We start from the raw sequence: 18,835 nt of genomic DNA, 5'->3' as shown, positions 1-18,835 counted from the left end.
TATCAGCTCGACTAGGGTGAGGAGAGAGATATCTTCCGCGGCTTGAATACATTACATGTGATTCACCACCAATATGACTCAGCATCAGAAGCTGAACCTTTAGACCTCCATTTGTCCGAGTGTCTCAGTTTGTCAGCCTCAAGCAAGGCTACGTGCTATGTCTCAAACTATCACGACCCTCAGATATTTATTCCCGCCTTACTTTCGTGATTTGACGTGAAGAAGCGACCACTGCCAAGTGAATGAGGATCCCCAAAGCGAGATGAGATTTGAATCCATATGCAGGGGCTGTAAACTCTGTATCCAATGGCGCGTTTCATTTCTTTCATTGCCCCTTATTTTAGTTCGCGGGGTAAAAGACGCTAAGACTAGTGGTTGGCATGATTCAGGATCGGGAGTTGATCTTCACATGAGAAGAGCGAAGATGGTACGATATATGAGCATTGGCCTCTACAAAGGAATCAGATGTATGATCAAAGTATACAATTAAGCAAAAATAAGAAAAGTATCTTGGAATAGCAACTTATTGGGGCAGAATAGCTCCCCGAAAGTCTGTGATTATCTAGGCCCATATCAAGTAGGTAATACCAATGACACCAGTGGCAAAGCAAACCAGTTACATCCTACTAAACAAGCCACCTCCTCTTCCCCGGAGGAAACGTTCCCGGTAATAAGAATCCTTCAACGGGCATCCATTAACACATTGCCCCCCCTGCCTGATCTACAAATCTGACAACTCCCTCCTCCACTTTCTCCTCTTCACCTCACAGTATGAGCTGACGAGAGAATTCTGCCTTCGAGGCGCCTTCGAGATGGGCTACTCAGGCGGCGACGACCAACGCAGCGCTTCGATAACGACACCCATTGCAGTCTGTATGGGCATTTCTTTGTACAATGTTATTGAGCTCAACGTTCTTATCCTCACGACGTTCAAGACGCGGAAGAGCTTGTACTTTTGGAGCTTTCTGGCTGCTACGAATGGGATTGCACCTCATACTATCGGCTTCCTTCTCAAGAACTTGGTCTTTTCTGATAACTTTGTTTTATATATCACACTTATTTCTGTTGGTTGGGTTTTGATGGTCACGGGCCAATCGCTCGTTTTATACTCTCGACTACACCTTATTTTCTGGAACCAGTTTATTCTAAAGCTTGTGCTGGCTATGATTATCACCAATGCTGTTGTTTTGCATATTCCGATTATTATTCTCATGTACGGCGCCAACAGCAGCGACAAAAATCCATGGGTCCATCCTTATCAGATCTACGAGAAGATTCAAGTCACGGTGTTCTTTTTCCAAGAACTCATTATCTCGGCGATTTACATCAAAGCGTGCTCCTCGTTCTTCGGGACCGAGGGGCTTTTATACCGGAAAGGTGTTCAACGAATGAGAAGACATCTGCTCTTTGTCAACGTTATCATAATCCTTCTCGACATTCCGATCCTGGTCCTCGAATTCGCAGACTTTTACGACTTTCAGACAGCTTACAAAGCGATTGTCTACAGTATCAAGTTGAAGCTTGAGTTTAACCTTTTGAATCGGCTTGTGGAGGTTGCAAAAGGGAATGATACACGTGGGACGGAGAGTGGAAATCAAATTGTGCATTTGAATGTTTTTGAGCAAGATGGTGCTGGATATGTGGCCAAGGACAGCGAGTGTGGAAACATGGCAAGGGATGCAAACACGAAGAGACGAAAACGAGGAGACTCGATGGCGGATGATAGGATATTGATTGAGACGGAAATATCTGTTACTTGTGTTGAAAGGAGGGAGGATGATAATGACAGTACGGGATGAAGGATGTCGATATAGGACTAAATTAATGAATGAAATGGCTTTAACTCTTCAACTATGATACTATAAGAAAACTTTAATAAAAGGTTCAACTGAGACAGTGAAGCCGAACTCAAAATCAAAACATTCATACTTTAAAGTTCTATAGATACTAGATAGCTATGGAGATAGTTAAGGTTAAATTGACAGGAACACGATATGTCTTTTTCAACACATAAGCTTCTGCCCTACTATGGTCCTTAAAACTCATCTGTATAGACAAGACAATTCTTATGCCCAGTCTACCAAACCGTATTTACCTTCACCTAGTTTCTCAGCGTAAAGGTATGGGGACGCACATAAAAGAAGAGACCATGCTGCTTACACTTCACGCATTAAACTTCACCTTTTAGGCTAGCATATTCTTTATACTTCAGTGATGAGTCGCGATGACTTACTAAGCGCAAACTCTTTTCTGTCCTGTGTATAAATAGCCGACAAGATCCCTTCTTTCATGTTAAAAAACGGGAAACAAACTTCATTTTTTGTTTTTTAAAAACAAGGAGGCACTTGGCCGTGGTTGATTTCCTTTCATCCGAAAACCCATCCAGTTCCTGACAATAGTAGAACTAGCACCACCAACTTCCATCCAAACCTTGATCATCCTCAGGAAAGCTACACATTTTCATCTCAACTTCTAGAGATGAAAAAATGCTTCCAGCCGTAGAACCCAGCTATAACACATCTAGCAGTTTACAAAATCGCCGCTGTGAAATAGCTCATGCGCCTCACTGAACCGTCGGCCTGCACTGATTACAGGTGGGATGAAAGGGGATTGCTTGCGATGAAAGCAAGGTCCTCTACCCAGCTTCCAGCTTCTAGCCTCTATTGCATTACCATCCATCAACAAAAAAAATCGCAATGCCTAACCATTCACGGCGATCACGGGAATCCATCTGTGGGTTTGAGAAAGCTCCTTGAAGATGACCTGTGGCTGAGAGGTAATCTACAAAAACATCGACTTCAGACTGGATATGCAGGGCGTAGTTTAACACTCCTCCTTTAGTGAGCAACCCTCTGCTAACTCTTTGTAGATAACATCCACAGGAGAACATAACATCCAAGTCAAGATCAACAAAGGAATATTCACCTCCACGCTGAAGAAGGACTGAGAGCTTATAATTACCACATAGAACTTAGATTCTGCTCGCAACTTTTGTCGCAACTGCCGTTTTGAGGAAATCATTGTCCATGGTGTCTAAGCTATTTTTACCAGTGTCTGAGAATTGACGCTCCTTGTACGAGCGCAGTCGAACTATGCAAGGATAGTTTAGAGAGAGCCTCTTCTGGCGTGTGAGCCTGCCATGAATGCTACATGAGTGACTTGCGATTCTTCTCGTGGGGATCATATTTCCTGTACTGTGCCATCAATGATGGCAAGTCGTGTATTCTTCATGATACTACGAAAGGATACTGCAACATCGGCATGAGCCAAAGCTGCACCTCCATGCTGGATCTTGGACAGTCCAAGATATTCCGATGACAAACTCCGTCTCAGCAAGGATAGGTGAGCACGCAGGAAGATCGCAAGCGCAAAGAGATCGCAATCTGGTTGAACAACGATACAAATGTGACATCTGCGTTATTACCTTGACATCTATTGCCAAGCAAAAAGAGCACCTCGCTACCGGACTCCATCAACGCAGGGCTGCAGCCCGTGACGCTGGTACACCAGTTGGGCACGGAGGAGAGCAAGATCTTGATTACGGCCCTGTCAAAGAACAGGCCAAGCGGCTCTGGACCTGGCCGAGAATCTTGTGCGCGAGGTTTGAAGAGGTAAATACCGGAGAGTAGGCCAGGCAGATCAGCATCTTGCTGTGATTGCGATAGGTGGTGTCTGGCTTGCATTAGGGGTGCTATATTGAGCACTTAGGCCACTCTCATTAGAGATATTTTGTTGATGGCGGGTAGGCGTAGCCCAAGTTCTCCAAGGTACTTTGCCTGATGCAGATATTTTGATGGCATGGGATATGACCATGCGAGTCGACTTTAGCATTAATGAGATTATATCTGGGGAGTATAGGAAGCCAGGCACAAAGACAGATAACTGGTTCCAATCATGGATGTAACAACAGATCCGATTATTACATTCGTCTCGACAGGCCATGCACCTCGGAATTTTATTTCCTTGATTTATTAAACTTAAGGCAAATAATTTGGGGGCCATTTCCTAGCCGCATATCTGTGCCTCTAAACTGCGTGATCATCCGTCTTACATTGCAGAAACAAGGTTATCACCTAATATTCAGATAGTATCTTTCGACGATTATGTGCTTGAAACAATTGAACTCGAGCGGCTTTTGAGGCGGGAGTTTTAAAATCTCTAGAGAAATAACCGCAGACGCCCGGTTATTGAGACAATGGGCCTGTCACATTAAAACCTGACCGCTTAATGGTTGCTTCTTGAAGGATCGCAGTCTAAAGAGGGCTGAGCTAGGGTCCGCAGGTCTAGGACGGAATTGGTTACCTGCGCGGCCAACCTTGCATGACCGTTGGACAAGAACGACAAGGTTGTTTCAGCTTTTGGCAGGGTTGGAAATTCACTCAACAAATGTTTGGTGGTCAAGATGAACCTCGATGAGTATGTCTTTGAGTCAAGAAGATCAGAAAGACTCATTCAGGTCGAATCATGGTCATCTCGAGCAGTGCCGTAAACTAAAGGAGCATCATGTCGACTGCACAAAGTGTCAGATCTTGGCGTTATCCTTAAGCAACACGCCTAACCAGGATCATCGTGACAACCCAACTAATCCGGCCATAGAAAGCCTAGCCATGTCTCCCAAAACTGCCCATCCCAAAAAAACGCCTCGTTCTTGGCACCACTCATACCCTCGCTCCAAGCACCAACCAACCCCCGTCAATCCTTAATTTTCAGCTCTGCCTCCAAAAGAGATGAGAAACCCCGCCCGTGATTTCTCATCTCTTTTTCCTTTATTCTTCTGCTGACACTGAAACTCGTCATTGTTAAGTGTTGTGGTGCAAAGATGAAGTATCACGGCCTATTGCTTGGTGTTTCCGCCGGAGCAAACGCTCTAGCCATCGCTGAGGCGACAAAGCGACGAGATGCGGGCTACATGTATCAGCCTGATCCGACCCCCATTGTGGGAATTTCTGATCTGAGGCATTTGGCGCTGGGGAAACGACAGGAGACTACCGCTGCGGAATCGACGTTCACGCTTGTTGTTAGTCCTGATTCAACATGCGGTTTTTTGTCTGGTTCACCTGGAAATGCGATTACTTGCGCCAACGGAGACAAGTGTAGTTGGGAGTTGCGGTATGCTACTGCGATCTTTTGCGGCGCTCAGGCGTACAATCGCTGTTTGGAGAGGGATGATGCTCTGGATACGAAACTCTGCAATGATGTTTGTCAGAGTAACCAGTATAACCTCCTTTGGTGAGTGAGACAATTGGCTTGATAGTGAGTACATAACTGACTGTATTAGCACCAATACGGCTTCACCTTATTGCGGAACATATAACTATCCTTCTGGTGTTGTTGGCTTCAGATGCGCAACGGCATCAGTGACAGCCGCCCAGGATGTTGAGTTTACATACACCAGTCAAAAGGGCCGCAGCTTCTCTACGACAATGGTTTCTGACGAAACTTCATCAACTATTGCCTCAAGCTCGGAGTCTGGATCATCGACAGAGGAACCTTCGTCGACGACTTCAGAAGCTGAGCCCACTGAATCGGATTCAGGCGGCGGCGGAAGCTCAACACCCGTCGGTGCTATCGTCGGAGGCTCCATTGGCGGTTTCGTCGCACTCTCCCTGGTAGTTCTCGGCGCATTCTGGCTTTGGCGAAAGAACAAGAACAAGAACGCCGCTCAACCGTCACCCCAACAACCACCCGTGACAGCAGCTTCATCGATGCCTTCCCCAGGCCCTTATGGTGATACTGTACCTCCTATGGCGCAGCATTATCCTAAATCGGATGTCACGTCGCCAACACAGTCTGAGTGGAGAGAGTCAATGATTACGGCGCAGACTGCTACTACGCCTGTGCAGAACCAGGCGTGGGGTCAATATCCTCAAGGCTCTCCATATCCTTCTCAGGCACAGCCGCAGGAACTACACCCACAGGGAAATCAGGGGCTTCAAGATGGTCAGGTCCATGAGATGCCTTCTGATAATCACTACCGTTGAGATGGGTTAGGGGAGAGGAACTAGTACTAAGGGGTTTGTGGAGGAGAGATGACGGCTTTACATATATCAAACTAACGAATGCTTTGATGATTTGTCTTTATAATTCTTACTGGAAATTGAAATATTACCATTTTCATACAGTAACGTTGGCCTCTATAAGCTTTTAGTTTATGGGATTTAGATTTTAATAAACATCAATAAATCAAACATCACAATGATTTCAAGTATGACCGCATAAACCAGCTGACATGTCACTGAGGCTCACAAGCGTCACAAGATTAAGCTTAAAACGCCACGATTGCTTTGACAGGCTACCTCCGAATCAGCCTCACTAGTTCATGCGTACCACATTGCTCACTTGAAATATTCATGATGCTTTGGAACAGACTCGTCGTAAATATCAGCATGACTTCTTCGTATGCCAAGCCCGATTCCAATGCGCCACAACAGGATATACCATAAAATGAAACATATTCATCAATTCATTCGCTAAATCAATTTAGATCGGCTACTCAATCTGGCCTCGTCCCCAAACTCATAACAACTTCATGTCTGCTTCTCCTCAAATCATCTCATTCTTACAGACGATATCGAACCTCAAGCTCACCAGGTGCCTGGTAAGTGGGAACCTTCATCTCCAAAGCCTCACCAGAATATCCAAGATCCTCCGCAACAAGCATAGCAGCCTTCTCACCAATGAGCAGAGCAGTAGAGTACGTGTTGCAGCCGACGTTGTCAGGGCAGATGGACAGATCAGCGACCTTGAGACCCTTGACGCCGTGGACGTTGAGTCTCTCGTCGAGAACACCGTGCTTGACGATGCTGTTACCCTCCTTGGGAGCCATGGAGCATGTGCCGAGGCAGTGCCAGGTTGATTCGGTGTGGCGCTTGACCCATTCTGTAGACATCGGTTAGCATGCTGGTGATGGAGATGGAGGTGGGGCTGATGGGGCTTACCTTCGACGGCCTTGATGTCGGCATCGCTGTACTTGAGCTCCTCGCGGATGTGAGCCTTGTTGGAGTTAAGGATGTTGGCACCGGGCTTGCGGTCTGCCTCGGGGAGAGGAGAAGACCAACTTCCGTGGCCAATACCAGCAGTGAGGTTACCAGGGAGAGCGTATTGCTTGGTGGTATCCAGGTCAAGATCATGAGCACGAGCAGGGCTGTCGTAGTCGAAGAAGGGGTGCTAAAAGGGTTAGTTGCTGTTGTACACTAGATAGTGGAGGACATACCATGTTCTCGACTTCACCGGCGTAGGCGTCCATGCGGCGGGCAGTCTCACGAGACTTGATGTATCCCCAGACCATGGGGACCATATCCCGCTCGTCGTTCATCTGAGTTGGTCAGTATTTATTCATGACAAGGGGTAATGTGACTTACGAATCCAGCATCAAAGTCGGGAGTATCATATGGATCAGCACTCTTGATGTGAGTAAAGCCACGAGAGAAAGGATACTCGAGGAAGTGGAACATGGAGAAGAACTTTCCAGGGGGCCTGTAACCAGTCAGTGCCAACACAGACTCTACTGTATCAGTGGACTTACATGAGCATGTGATCACCGAAGAAGCCGGCAATCACAGAGTAATGCATAACAGGCTTGTCAGGCTTGTTCTTGAAGTAAGACTTCCAGCCCTCAGTGAAATGAGGCGTAGGCCACCTCTCGAAGTCCTTGAGCTCTTGCTCAGTAGGTCGGATCTTGACACCAGCCTCAATGCCGTTGGTGGCAAGGGGTCCAGTGCCCTTCTGGTGCCACTCATCAAAGACGCGCTACTCATCTCATTAGTACAACTCTAACCCGAGAACTGTGATGGGCTTGCCTTTTGAACCTCAGGGTCTCCACGAACAAAGTCATCGAAACTCTCAGTCTCAGGCTTAGCCCGATAAACCGAAAATGTAAGATAATGATCCTGGAAATTGAGTCCAACTCCAGGAAGATCAACCTTGGGCTCGACGCCAGCAGCGCGAAGCTTCTGGGGGTCACCAATACCAGAGCGCTGAAGAATCAAAGGCGAAGAAAGCGTACCGCCACTAACGACAATCTGCTTTCTAGCACGGAAGATTCGCGTCTGCAGCTGGTTCGGGTGCAGCGGCTTGGTAGGAACAGTCTGAACACCAACGGCACGACCATTCTCCATGATGATCTTGTCGACCTTTGTGTTGCAGGCCAAGTACAAGTTACTGTGCTTGGCGCGTGTGGCATGGACATAGGCGTGCGCTGAGTCGCTGCGACGGCCCGTGTCGCGGTTGATCCATTTGAGCCAGTGCTCTGCGCCGTGGCCGGTGGAGAGATCTTGGAGATCGTCGACGAAGGGGATGCCTTGGGACTCAGCGGCGCGGAGGAAGTCGTCCTTTACAGGGTAGGTGTAGTTGCCGAAGGAGACTTTGATGGGGCCCTCGAAGCCGTGGATGTCTGGGTTGACAGAGTGGCGCTGGTAGGTCTCGTGCTTTCTCATAAGAGGGAGGAGTTCCTCAGTGGTCCAACCCTTGGCTTGGAAGTCGTCGTCTGGAGTTGTTTAGTGGTGTTTTAGGTGGTATCAAGTGAGTTGAGCTTACAGTCTGAGGCACTAGCTCGAGTGTACATCATGAAGTTGATGGAAGAACCACCGCCAAGGATCTGCTACAGTTAGTTCATGATCTTCACTCCCCTCAATTTCAACTCACATGAGCACATGGCACAGTAGCAGCACGTCCAGCAAGCCACTTGCTAGGACGAGACTTGTAAAACGAAGCCGTCTTGGAGTCCAGCTTCATGTTACGGGGATAGATACCAGGCCTAAACACCCAAGGGTTGTTGAGGTTGCTCTCGCCAGCCTCGATAAGCAGGACCTTGAGGTTATGGTCAAGATTCGCCAATCGTCCAGCAACGACACAACCGCAGCTTCCACCACCGCACACAATGATGTCGAACTCCTCTGGCAGGACGCCGAGGCTGTTCGCGTACGAGTTGGGAGTCGCCATGATGAAGAAGCTGCAACTTTTGAAGCTGCTTGATTTTCTGATAACAGGGAGAGCTCTACAGCTTATTTATAACATGCACAGAGTCTGTATAACGATCTTTACTGTGTATCAGATGCCGAATGATCCCCGAAGGTTGGTAGCATGTCCATCGAATGCTGGATGCAGTATCATCAACTCTGCGAACCCCTCTCGATACAAGATTGCGGGCACCAATGGCATATGCATGGTAGGGTCATCTGGGGTAATAAGATTGTGGATAATGGTTTCATTCTCATCAGCTCTAGCTTTGCTTTTCGTCTGAGGGAGAGACGCTGGGCAGGCTGGGCACGGTATCTTGCTTGGCCTGCATGTCAGGGATATCATCTGCTCCGCCGCTTTGACTGCGGGTTAAAGTTTCCCGAGACTCCCTTCTCCTATTAGAAGACAAGAGAGAGACAATTGAGTTTGAAAGGTTGGTTTGGAAATGTCGTTAAAGGGGCGTTGATATCCGTCTGATCCGGTCTGAAACTCATGGTGAACTTTGGTAGCAGAACTGGCTCGCACTTTCATATCCGATCTTGAGCAATTCCAGTGCAACTCTGATCCCCGCCGGATAAAGCAGCTCCCACCATCCTGGAAATAGTACAAATATAACGTATCATGTATGATATCCTACATCAGGCAAACTTCCCTTATCCCGAGAGCGAACCAAGCCCACTCGATACAAACCAACACAGAAATATCAAGGATTCGAGTTGCATGTAAGATTACGACTTTACGGGCGTTAGCTACCCATGTCGTTTACCTCCAGGGTTCTTCCCGGACAAATAGGCTTCGGGCTCTGGAACATCCGGGATCCATCAACAGCTTCTAAAATGCGGGGAGAGAGCCACGCCAAGAGAGGGCTCGAGAGTTTATGGTCGGCAATCATTGTTTCTTGAGACTTGCCCCCGGAAAAGGACCATTACACGAAGATGACGAGCGGGGGTGAGCAAGGGATCAGGGTTGCAATTGGTCTGGGGAAGTTGGGTTCTTTGCGGGTGGGATCTTCGGAGTTGGTGGAGTGCGGTGATTCCCCCGCAATCTGACTATCGACGTTTTGGTAACTATATCGGCTCTATTCTTGGCATATCAACCAACACGACAGCAAAAATATGAGCATTTCTGAGAGAGAGCAAAAGATAACATACAACAGCGGGGATTCGCTGGTCGTCACCGACCCAACTACTAATCCGCCCCTTACCAGCTTATCTATGGGAGAGCGGACGGGATCCCGAGTTCTCTGGTAGGTATGGTCGTATGTGCTTGATTCTCCTTCAGTCCGCATTATAATCACGGCATTGGAATCCCGATAAGCTTCACCTTTTTCTTTTCCAAAGGGATGGTAATACATAAGCTTTACACGGTGTATTGTGGTCTGGGATGATAGGTCCGCAGCTGTAACATCTGCACTGCAACGCTACCATGTCCGCGTCAGCATTCGGATAAGTTGCAGCGAGGAAAACAAACAGCGGGTGGCATTCACGTCCTTGGCTTTTCATGTTCCTGCGGAATGTCTCAGCTCGTGTGTTTTGTTATGATGATCAAAATCTTGTCTTTCGTATATAAACAAGAATCATATCCTGGATCAAGACAGATCAGGGTCCACACTGCAGTGATGCTGTCAACAAGGATACTGTCTGTGCCGTGGTATTCGTCTTCGTGCCGAGAAGTCTTGTGCTCAGATGCCCAGCGAGATCAACACTCTGATCGTCGAGATAGAAACCTGCTCCGCTTGTCAAGTGACTCTGCATTGACCGTGGAGGTCTTGTGGTTCAGGCATTGGTGGACAATTAGATCCCGATTACTAAGATGCATCATGAAGTTTGAGCAAGTTGAAGCGAGGACGGGTTTAAGCGAGGGGAATTCATGTGGAGATGTCTGAGCTAGAACAAAAGAAACACGCCCATAGAAGCCTCAATATGGGACATACGCGTATAAGTGAAGCTTGCCGCGCTGTTTGACTCCATGTGGGCTTATGTGGGCTCCCCACATGAGAATATGGTGTTTTTTGGACATGGTAATTCATGAAAGTTCTATACAGAATTAGACTCCATCTGTTTTGTCAACGGATTCAACGCATTGCAGAAAAAGACCTACTCAATTACCAGGTATCACTTCACAGCTGAGTTCTCGGCATGATTTCTGGCTGATAAAAGAGCTCTAGCTAAGATATCATCCTAAGAGATGCCTCATAATAGGAGCTCATATAGAATGAATCAAAATATGAGAGAAGCTTATATATAGAGACTGCTTATCTAGCGTTCGACTGATAACTCACGATATATGTTGAGTCAGTTTATCAGTAGCCGAGACCAATATGAGTCTTAATTCAATACCGGCTTTTATACGTTAGAATTCTTTTTCAAGCCAGCCTGATAGTCTTGCGAAGTAAGTCAGCTCACCACAATTCCCTTCCCCTACCGAAGGGATAGCCTCAGGATAGGAAAGCTACCTCGTACTGCAGAAGGACATCCTCATCTGATTAACTTTATCAAGTCTATAGCAAGACATTTTTCAGGCTCAGAGCCCGAGTTCAGCCTCGTTTCTTCAACATATATCCTCGTGGAACGCTAGGCGTGGGAAACGTGAGTGAAATGGTTGATGCTTCGCTGAATACATTATAAGGATGTTCCTTACTTTTCCTGACCTCAATACTCGGAGTAAAGTTTCCTCAATATCTCATCACTGTTATACAAGTGGACATATTTCCCGTCATTCGTTTGCTGATTTCTTTTTAAAATGCAATAGTACCAAAGCCATGGATCAATAAGAGTTGATCTGCGCGGATACGTTGTTGTCCCAGCGCAATAGGCCTATTCTAAGAATCTCCCTCTTACTATGAAAATATATTATGATCCTTGAAGCACTCATGTGGGTGTGTACCAAATCTTCCAAGCTTTCATTATCTACACAATTCTGGAAAGAGGGCCAGTATGGGAACTTTTAGCAGTCCTGAATTTCAAAGTAGGACCAAGCAGGAACCCGTTCTCTCCTTTTTATATACTATAAACCTGAAGATCAAAACCCTATCACTATATTTGAAGTTGTTTCAAAACTGTTTCATAATGTACCTATGCGAGATGTAGGTCAGTCAGAATATACAGCTCAGTTGCTTGTTACATGCAGGATACCCTACACCATTCCGCCTCATCATTTGGACAGACAAAAGAGTAAAGCCACGCGAAAATTGACATCATTTATCTATAAACTTCATCAATTCCATCTTCACACCTTTTTTATGCATTATTAATGCACGTGGTGGCTGATCAACCCCTCCATGACAAACTCCAAATTGCGCCATCCAGATCACGTCTTACGAACTCTCACAGCCCAGCCCATCACAAGCCAGAAAACACGCGGATGTCTCGCCCCGAAACAAGAAAACAGCTTATCAATATCAATCACGTCTTCACTCCCCCAAACCCATAAGAAACAAAAATGTCCCGAATAACTCACCAGCAACGTATCCAAAATGGCAGACTCGTCCAACGCGCCGCTGCTTCAATCGCGCAGCTCATACGGTTCAACCGATAAGACCTCTACGCGCCATGATTCCATCGACAGTGAAGCTGCGGGGGAGATACGCCCGAGTCGAGATGTAGAAGATGATGTACTCCCTGAGACGTCGACCATTGGGAGGAATTTATCGTGGCAGAGCGCTTACATCCTCGTTATATCGCGCGTCGTCGGCAGCGGTATCTTTGCGACACCCGGAACAATCGTCCAATCTGTCGGAAGCGCGGGATTATCGCTATCGCTATGGGTAGTCGGCGCTTTCATCGCAGCTTGCGGTCTTGCGGTGTCGCTCGAGTTTGGATGTATGCTTCCTCGGTCGGGAGGTGATAAAGTATACCTTGAGTTTGCGTATAGAAGACCGCGATTACTTGCGTCTACGCTGTTTGCGATGTATGCTGTGCTTTTGGGATTCACAGCGAGTAATTGCATTATTTTTAGTAAGTATGCGTTATTTGCGCTGGGAGTCGAAGCGACGGATGTGTTGAGCAAGAGCCTCGCTGTTGGACTTCTCACGTTTGTTTGTATCACACACAGCGTGTTTCCTAAAGCAGGCGTCAAGATCCAGGATGTTCTGGGCTGGATTAAAATCGGTATCATCGTCTTTATGATCCTCTCAGGCTTCTACGTCGTCATCTTCCGTCCCAACACTACATCCGCACCACTCACGCATCAACTCGCATGGGAACACCTTTGGGAAGAGACGAGCTGGAACTGGGGCGTCATCGCAACGAGTCTCTTCAAGGTCTTTTATTCATTCGCGGGATTGGATAATGCTGCGAACGTCATGAATGAAGTCAAGCAGCCCGTGAGGACGTTGAGGTCTGTTGCGCTGACAGCGCTGGGGACGGCGTGTGGATTGTACATGCTTGTTAACATTGCTTATTTTCTGGTGGTGCCGATTGAAGAGATCAGAGGGAGTGGTGAACTCATTGCTGCGCTGTTCTTTGAGAGGTTGTTTGGTGAGAAATTTGGGAGAGTTGTTCTCCCGACAGCTGTGGCATTATCGTCAGTTGGGAATGTCATGGTCGTTGCTTTCGCAATGGTAAGTCCCTCGGCCATCGTCTACGAGTGATTGTTAACGGGAATAGGCACGCATGAAGCAAGAAATCGCAAGACAAGGCTTCCTCCCATACTCATCCCTCCTCTCCTCCTCACGACCATTCAACTCTCCCATGGGTGGCTTCATAATCCACTACATCCCCTCCTTTCTCGTCATGATCCTCCCACCCTCTGATTCAATCTACTCTCTCATTCTCGACATCGACGGATACGCCGCGCAGCTCATCGGGCTCGCCGTAGCAATCGGCCTTGTGAAGCTCCGCTTCCAACGTCCAGACCTCAAGCGACCCTTTAAGGCGTGGATGCCCGCGGTGAGTATTAGAATAGCGATGAGCTGCGCTTTAATAGTGGCGCCGTTTTTCAGACCGCCGGACTACGAGGGGGAAGTGTTTTACGCTCTGTATGCGGTGTTTTCGTGGGTTATTCTTGTGGGTGGTGTAGGATATTGGTATCTTTGGACGAGGGCGGTGCCGAGGTGGAGGGGGACGAGGTTGCAGGAGGAGACGTGTGTTTTGGAGGATGGGACGACGATCACGAAGCTAAGGTATTCTTAGAGAGATCGGAAGAAACGGTTGATGTGCATTGCAGATGAAGATTTGTCGATCTTTCAGGTCCGAGACATCCTAGAGGCTAGACTACACAGCGCAAGGAATACAGTACATCATTCATAGATAAGGGACTTATCCTAAATTTAGATGGCATTTCCATAAATTTAGATGATATCTTAATTCTATGGTGAATATTTGCAGACTTATCGTAGTGAAGAAGAATTCTATTACCATCTCTTCCGTATTCACAAACTCCGAATGCCTTCAACCTCCACTTCTTCTTCCACTTCCACAGCGTTCCAAATTCTCGGGTCCGCAATCGCTCGCCAAGCCCTTATCGGCGCATCGTAAGATTGCGTTATGGGTCAAATCGATCTAGCTCGCAAACATAAACATGTCTAGCCTTATTCCGTTATTCGTGTGTCCCACCCACCACGTTTTATGTTCTTTATCTGCTACCAGAACCAGAAACAAGAAGAAGCCAGCCTCAGTGGAGTTAGCCCAAACGTCAGTGGAGCAAGCGTTAGTTGAAACGAGACCAAGTCAAGCCATGTTTTCTCGGACGACGACGGTGGAGAGGCCGAGAGAACTGTACTTACCATGTGATGAGTGAGTGAGTGAGTCTTTGTTGAGTTGAGGGTCTGAGTGTTCCCCCTGCCAAGGAATGACATGCTTTTTCTTCGGGTACCTGCCTGTGCTACAAACAAAACAATTTAAACGAGCAAACATTCTGTGGGCCATCGCCTACACATTGAACCCTCTCAAAAACATCTTCATCTCGGCCGAGTAGAAAATGCCACTGATGCTTTTTTCCCAAACTCCACGATCTACCAACTTGTCACCCGTCGATAGTTACTCAATAGACTCGATACGAATTGCTCTGACAGCAATAGGAGGCGTACGCAATTCCTCCCCTTTCTCAACGCCACGGCGCAAAAAGTGGTAAATTACGGCGGCGCTAAAAGGTGATTGACTGGGGTACGTTTGTTAGGAGAGACCCGTAGTTCAGCTGATCGTGTCTGATTCTATGGTAGATGGTGAAGTGAGGGCTTGAGTGTCGGATTGTCGGCATTGGCCAAGATTTTGGTAGACGTCATTGTTTGTTGGGCTTCTTTGAGAGTGTTAGTTGGTGATAAGCGCTGAGTGTTGTGGATGGTGGCGTTATGACGGCGGCTGATGGGCATGGGATTTGGAGAATGACTTCAAAGGTTACTCCCATTGTCAATTGACAATCAAGCCTGTTGAAGTCAGAGCAGAATACACAGTGGTTGATGCCATGAAAACTGTAGCTGTCATCCAGTCTCACGTTTCAGGCACCGGCACGTCTCCCACTCACCGAGACACTCTCTCCAATCACCACAACCACCACTGACTACTCCTACTCTGCCCTAACAAAACCCCATCCTCAGTAACCCTTACCTGTACGTTTCATTTTATTTCCCGTAGCGTTATGAACCAAGACGCCACCAAACGGTCTGCACCCCTGACTAACCATCTCCTCCCCACCACGACACCGCAAGCTATCGATTCTTCCATCCCCGAATCGTGATAGCTTCACCAGGTGGAGTCCAGATTTAGAAGATGGCTCTAACGCTGCGGCGCACTTTTGGTGTGGGATTTGGATCTTTGGTGCGAAGTGACTTTGCTTGCTAGATCGTACCAGCGGCGATTGAGGTGGATGGATCGGTAATTAAGCCAAGAATTCGATGGAAGACTCTTATATATCCGGTGTCGTACGTTCGTTCTGTGACTGTCTTTCTCAGCGGTAACACTCACCTTCTTTTCTTGCTGTTGCTGTGCATTTGCCCCGTCACTCTTTTGACTTGATCCTCTCTACCAACTACATTTCCACTCACTACACGAGGATCTTCATTCTCACTTACAATCGTTACCCTTACTGCAATAGCTTAATAATCTACCTTCACAATGCCTTCCTCAAAGGTCTTTGCAGCCATCTTGGCTGCTCTGGCCATGGCCGACGCCAGCCCTTGTAAGCCCAAGCCTGTCACAACAAGCGGTTCAACTGCCGCTGTCGTCACTACTTCTGGCTCAACCGACATTCTTTCTTCTACTGCTACTACTGAGACTGCTGCTACTACCACCACTGGAGCTGCTTGCTCTCACTACACTCCCTACACTGACATCGTCCCCGCTGATTGCGGCAAGACGGGCGTTGCACCCAGCTGCGCTGACAAGGTCATTGGATCTCCTATCACTGTTACCGACTATGCTCAGTGTGGTAACACTTGCGGTATGACTGTTGGCTGCAAGTCTTTCTCCATCAAGGGCTCTTCTTGTACCTTGTACAAGGCCCCTGTTTCTTCACTTGGATATGTGTTTAACGAGGGTTCCGATGCCAGCCACTTCTATGATCTGGATCTTTGCTTTGGATGTGGTGAAGGCACAACTACCTCTGGTACTGAGACTATCACTGGATCGCAGACTACAGGAACTGAGACTGAGACCTCCGCTACTGGTTCCGAGACTGGAACAACAACTGCCACAGGCTCTGAGACTGAGACTTCTGGTACAGCCCATGCTACGGGCACAACCGATACCGAGACTTCAGCCACTGGATCCCAGACCGAGACTACAACTGCTCCTGGCGCTACCACTGAGACCTCAGCTACCGAGACCCTCACAGCCAACACAGACACTACAACAGCCGCTGCCACAACTACAACCTCGGCCGGCTGCACCGCCTATACCCCCGTCGCCAACCCCCCAGCTGCCGACTGTGCTGTCCGAGGCGCCCCCAACGGTTTCGCTGCCTTCATGGCCCAGCTCATTGGCATCCCTAACTCCAACACTGAAGAGTGTGCTCGCCAGTGCGGTATGTACCGCAGTTCCACCGTTGTCGACGATAAGTGTCTCTCGTTCGGTCTGGACGCGAGCAACACTTGCTACCTATATAAGGTCGGCCTTAGCAGCCTGAGTGTTGACGCTGCTGGAACTCCTGTCTTGGAGTTCCATGACTTTGAGGCTTGCTATTCTTGTGATGAGGGTGGTGCTACTACTACTACTGAGGCCGGATCTGGTACTACTACCACTGCCGCTGGTGTTGACACTACCACTACCGAGACTGGCTCGGAAACTGGTACCACTACTACTGAAGCTGGAGCTGGATCTACAACCACCACTGAGGCTGGTTCTGATACTACTACCACTGCCGCTGGTGTTGACACTACCACTACCGAGACTGGCTCGGAAACTGGTACCACTACTACTGAAGCTGGAGCTGGATCTACAACCACCACTGAGGCTGGTTCTGATACTACCACTACTGGCGCTGGTGTTGATACCACTACCACTGAGGCTGGAACTACCACAACCACAGCCGCTGGTGTCGATACCACTGCTACCACCACCACCGAAGCTGGCGTCGAGTCTTCCACCACTGAAGCTGCTTCCACCACCACTGACTCCGTCTGCACCGGCTATACTCCCGTCCCCAACCCCCCCGTTGCAAACTGCGCCGTCAAGGGCAAGTCCTACGAGACCTATATCTCCACCGACACTGGTAGCAGCGCCGATGTGTGTGCTAGCAAGTGTAGCGAGGTCTCTGGCTGCAAGTCCTTCGCTTACAAGGCTTCTTCATCTACTTGCACTTTCTACACTCAAACTGTGAGTGAGCTTCAGATTAACAGCTGTGCTTCTGCAGAGGAGTCTGAGTTCTACGAGTTTGAGATCTGCTATGCTGGTTGTGGTCAGGCTACTACTACCACTGAGGCTGCTGGATCTACCACGACAACTGAGGCTGGTGTTGAGACTACTGCTACAACTACTACTGAGGCCGGTGAGGGTTCTACCACCACCACCGAGGCTGCCGTCGCTTCTACAACTACCACTGAGGCTGGTGAGGCTTCAACCACTACCACCGAGGCTGCCTCTACCACTGAGGCTCCTACAACCACCACAACCGAAGCTCAGTCCACTACCGAGGCTCCCACCACAACCACAGCAGCCCCCGTCTGCACCAACTACGTTCCCCTCCCCAACGCCCCCTCAACCTGCGGCAAGCAAGGCAAGGTTTCCTGCCGCTCCACCCAGAAGCTCGGCCAGGCCACGTCCGTCACCGACGTCAACGCCTGCGGCAAGCTCTGCGGCACAGCCCTCACCTGCAAGACCTTCTCCTACACCCCCAAGTTCCGTAGCGCCGGCGGTTACTGCCAGCTCTACTCTGCACCTTTGTCACAGCTCAGCTTCACCCCTTGTAACACGGGTGTCAAGTTCTACGATCTCGATACATGCTACACCTGCTCCAACACTCCTACGCCTACACCTCCTGCTACGTGCTCCAAGTACGTCCCTGCGTTTGAGAAATGCGCCAAGGACACGCACTGCGGAACAAGCGGTGAGATCTGTCAGGAGGAGAAGATCAATGTCGCGGGCGATGCGTCGTGCCTTGAGAACTGTGCCAAGAGCTGTATTGACTATGGAAAGGACTGCAAGTACTTCAGCTACCAGCCTGCGTTCTACAACAGCGCTGCCAAGTGTAAGCTGTACAAGAGTGGAAAGATCACCAAGAAGAGCACTTCTTGGGTCAAGTTCTACGAGCAGGATTGCTTCAAGTGCCAGCAGTCCAAGTAAGCAACACATCTGGGGCATGATGAAATGGGCATTGGAGGGAGGAGTCAGAGAAAAACATTCTTTTCATATTCTACGACTTTGAACGTTAGCATTTTTATGTAATTACTTTTATCTTTTTTTGTCTATTTTAGATGGACATATGATATATACACTATGACTTG

At 48.3% G+C, this 18,835-nt stretch overlaps 5 protein-coding genes across 5 annotated transcripts; 4 read left to right on the top strand and 1 right to left on the bottom strand.

Annotated features, from left to right (window-relative positions):
- The first annotated feature begins 801 nt into the window (after positions 1-801).
- On the top strand, positions 802-1,851 carry FOBCDRAFT_157729 (uncharacterized protein). The gene has a single exon (XM_031177512.3). The coding sequence runs from the start codon at positions 813-815 to the stop codon at positions 1,797-1,799; it is 987 nt and encodes a 328-aa protein (XP_031048645.2). The 5' UTR covers positions 802-812; the 3' UTR covers positions 1,800-1,851.
- Positions 1,852-4,735: 2,884 nt separating this feature from the next.
- On the top strand, positions 4,736-6,133 carry FOBCDRAFT_258900 (uncharacterized protein). Its single transcript, XM_031177510.3, has 2 exons — positions 4,736-5,229; positions 5,279-6,133. Exons 1-2 carry the CDS (start codon positions 4,820-4,822, stop codon positions 5,979-5,981), a joined length of 1,113 nt encoding a protein of 370 aa, XP_031048643.2. The 5' UTR covers positions 4,736-4,819; the 3' UTR covers positions 5,982-6,133.
- A 312-nt stretch (positions 6,134-6,445) lies between these two features.
- FOBCDRAFT_157726 (GMC oxidoreductase-domain-containing protein) lies at positions 6,446-8,965 on the bottom strand. The gene is made up of 8 exons (XM_059608382.1): positions 8,644-8,965; positions 8,536-8,596; positions 7,800-8,485; positions 7,526-7,749; positions 7,362-7,476; positions 7,214-7,315; positions 6,939-7,167; positions 6,446-6,879 (listed from the first exon to the last, which is right to left on the bottom strand). The coding sequence occupies exons 1-8, from the start codon at positions 8,938-8,940 to the stop codon at positions 6,560-6,562; spliced, it is 2,034 nt and encodes a 677-aa protein (XP_059464517.1). The 5' UTR covers positions 8,941-8,965; the 3' UTR covers positions 6,446-6,559.
- A 3,398-nt stretch (positions 8,966-12,363) lies between these two features.
- On the top strand, positions 12,364-14,717 carry FOBCDRAFT_258898 (amino acid permease-domain-containing protein). Its single transcript, XM_059611236.1, has 4 exons — positions 12,364-13,519; positions 13,566-13,936; positions 13,978-14,080; positions 14,286-14,717. The coding sequence occupies exons 1-4, from the start codon at positions 12,434-12,436 to the stop codon at positions 14,433-14,435; spliced, it is 1,710 nt and encodes a 569-aa protein (XP_059464516.1). The 5' UTR covers positions 12,364-12,433; the 3' UTR covers positions 14,436-14,717.
- Positions 14,718-16,534: 1,817 nt separating this feature from the next.
- Positions 16,535-18,763, top strand: FOBCDRAFT_219290 (uncharacterized protein). The gene is made up of 2 exons (XM_059609527.1): positions 16,535-17,111; positions 17,229-18,763. The coding sequence occupies exons 1-2, from the start codon at positions 16,860-16,862 to the stop codon at positions 18,672-18,674; spliced, it is 1,698 nt and encodes a 565-aa protein (XP_059464515.1). The 5' UTR covers positions 16,535-16,859; the 3' UTR covers positions 18,675-18,763.
- The last annotated feature ends 72 nt before the right edge of the window (positions 18,764-18,835 follow it).

This window comes from Fusarium oxysporum, chromosome III (assembly GCF_013085055.1).
Source record: "Fusarium oxysporum Fo47 chromosome III, complete sequence".
Classification (NCBI taxonomy): Eukaryota; Fungi; Ascomycota; class Sordariomycetes; order Hypocreales; family Nectriaceae; genus Fusarium; species Fusarium oxysporum.
Note: the sequence above shows the minus strand (reverse complement) of the source record. Positions and strands in the feature narration are given on the sequence as shown.

Bases quoted from the DNA above. Each gene is read 5' to 3' on its own strand.
- FOBCDRAFT_157729 (XM_031177512.3), top strand. From the start codon at position 813: ATGGGCTACTCAGGCGGCGACGACCAACGCAGCGCTTCGATAACGACA.
- FOBCDRAFT_258900 (XM_031177510.3), top strand. From the start codon at position 4,820: ATGAAGTATCACGGCCTATTGCTTGGTGTTTCCGCCGGAGCAAACGCT. The intron at 5,230-5,278 runs GTGAGTGAGACA...TGACTGTATTAG, and splicing joins AACCAGTATAACCTCCTTTG to CACCAATACGGCTTCACCTT.
- FOBCDRAFT_157726 (XM_059608382.1), bottom strand. From the start codon at position 8,940: ATGGCGACTCCCAACTCGTACGCGAACAGCCTCGGCGTCCTGCCAGAG. The intron at 7,477-7,525 runs GTAAGTCCACTG...GACTGGTTACAG, and splicing joins TTCGGTGATCACATGCTCAT to GCCCCCTGGAAAGTTCTTCT. The intron at 7,168-7,213 runs GTATGTCCTCCA...TAACCCTTTTAG, and splicing joins CCGGTGAAGTCGAGAACATG to CACCCCTTCTTCGACTACGA.
- FOBCDRAFT_258898 (XM_059611236.1), top strand. From the start codon at position 12,434: ATGGCAGACTCGTCCAACGCGCCGCTGCTTCAATCGCGCAGCTCATAC. The intron at 13,520-13,565 runs GTAAGTCCCTCG...TAACGGGAATAG, and splicing joins TGGTCGTTGCTTTCGCAATG to GCACGCATGAAGCAAGAAAT. The intron at 13,937-13,977 runs GTATGCGGTGTT...TGGGTGGTGTAG, and splicing joins GGGGAAGTGTTTTACGCTCT to GATATTGGTATCTTTGGACG.
- FOBCDRAFT_219290 (XM_059609527.1), top strand. From the start codon at position 16,860: ATGGCCCAGCTCATTGGCATCCCTAACTCCAACACTGAAGAGTGTGCT. The intron at 17,112-17,228 runs GCCGGATCTGGT...ACCACCACTGAG, and splicing joins GTGCTACTACTACTACTGAG to GCTGGTTCTGATACTACTAC.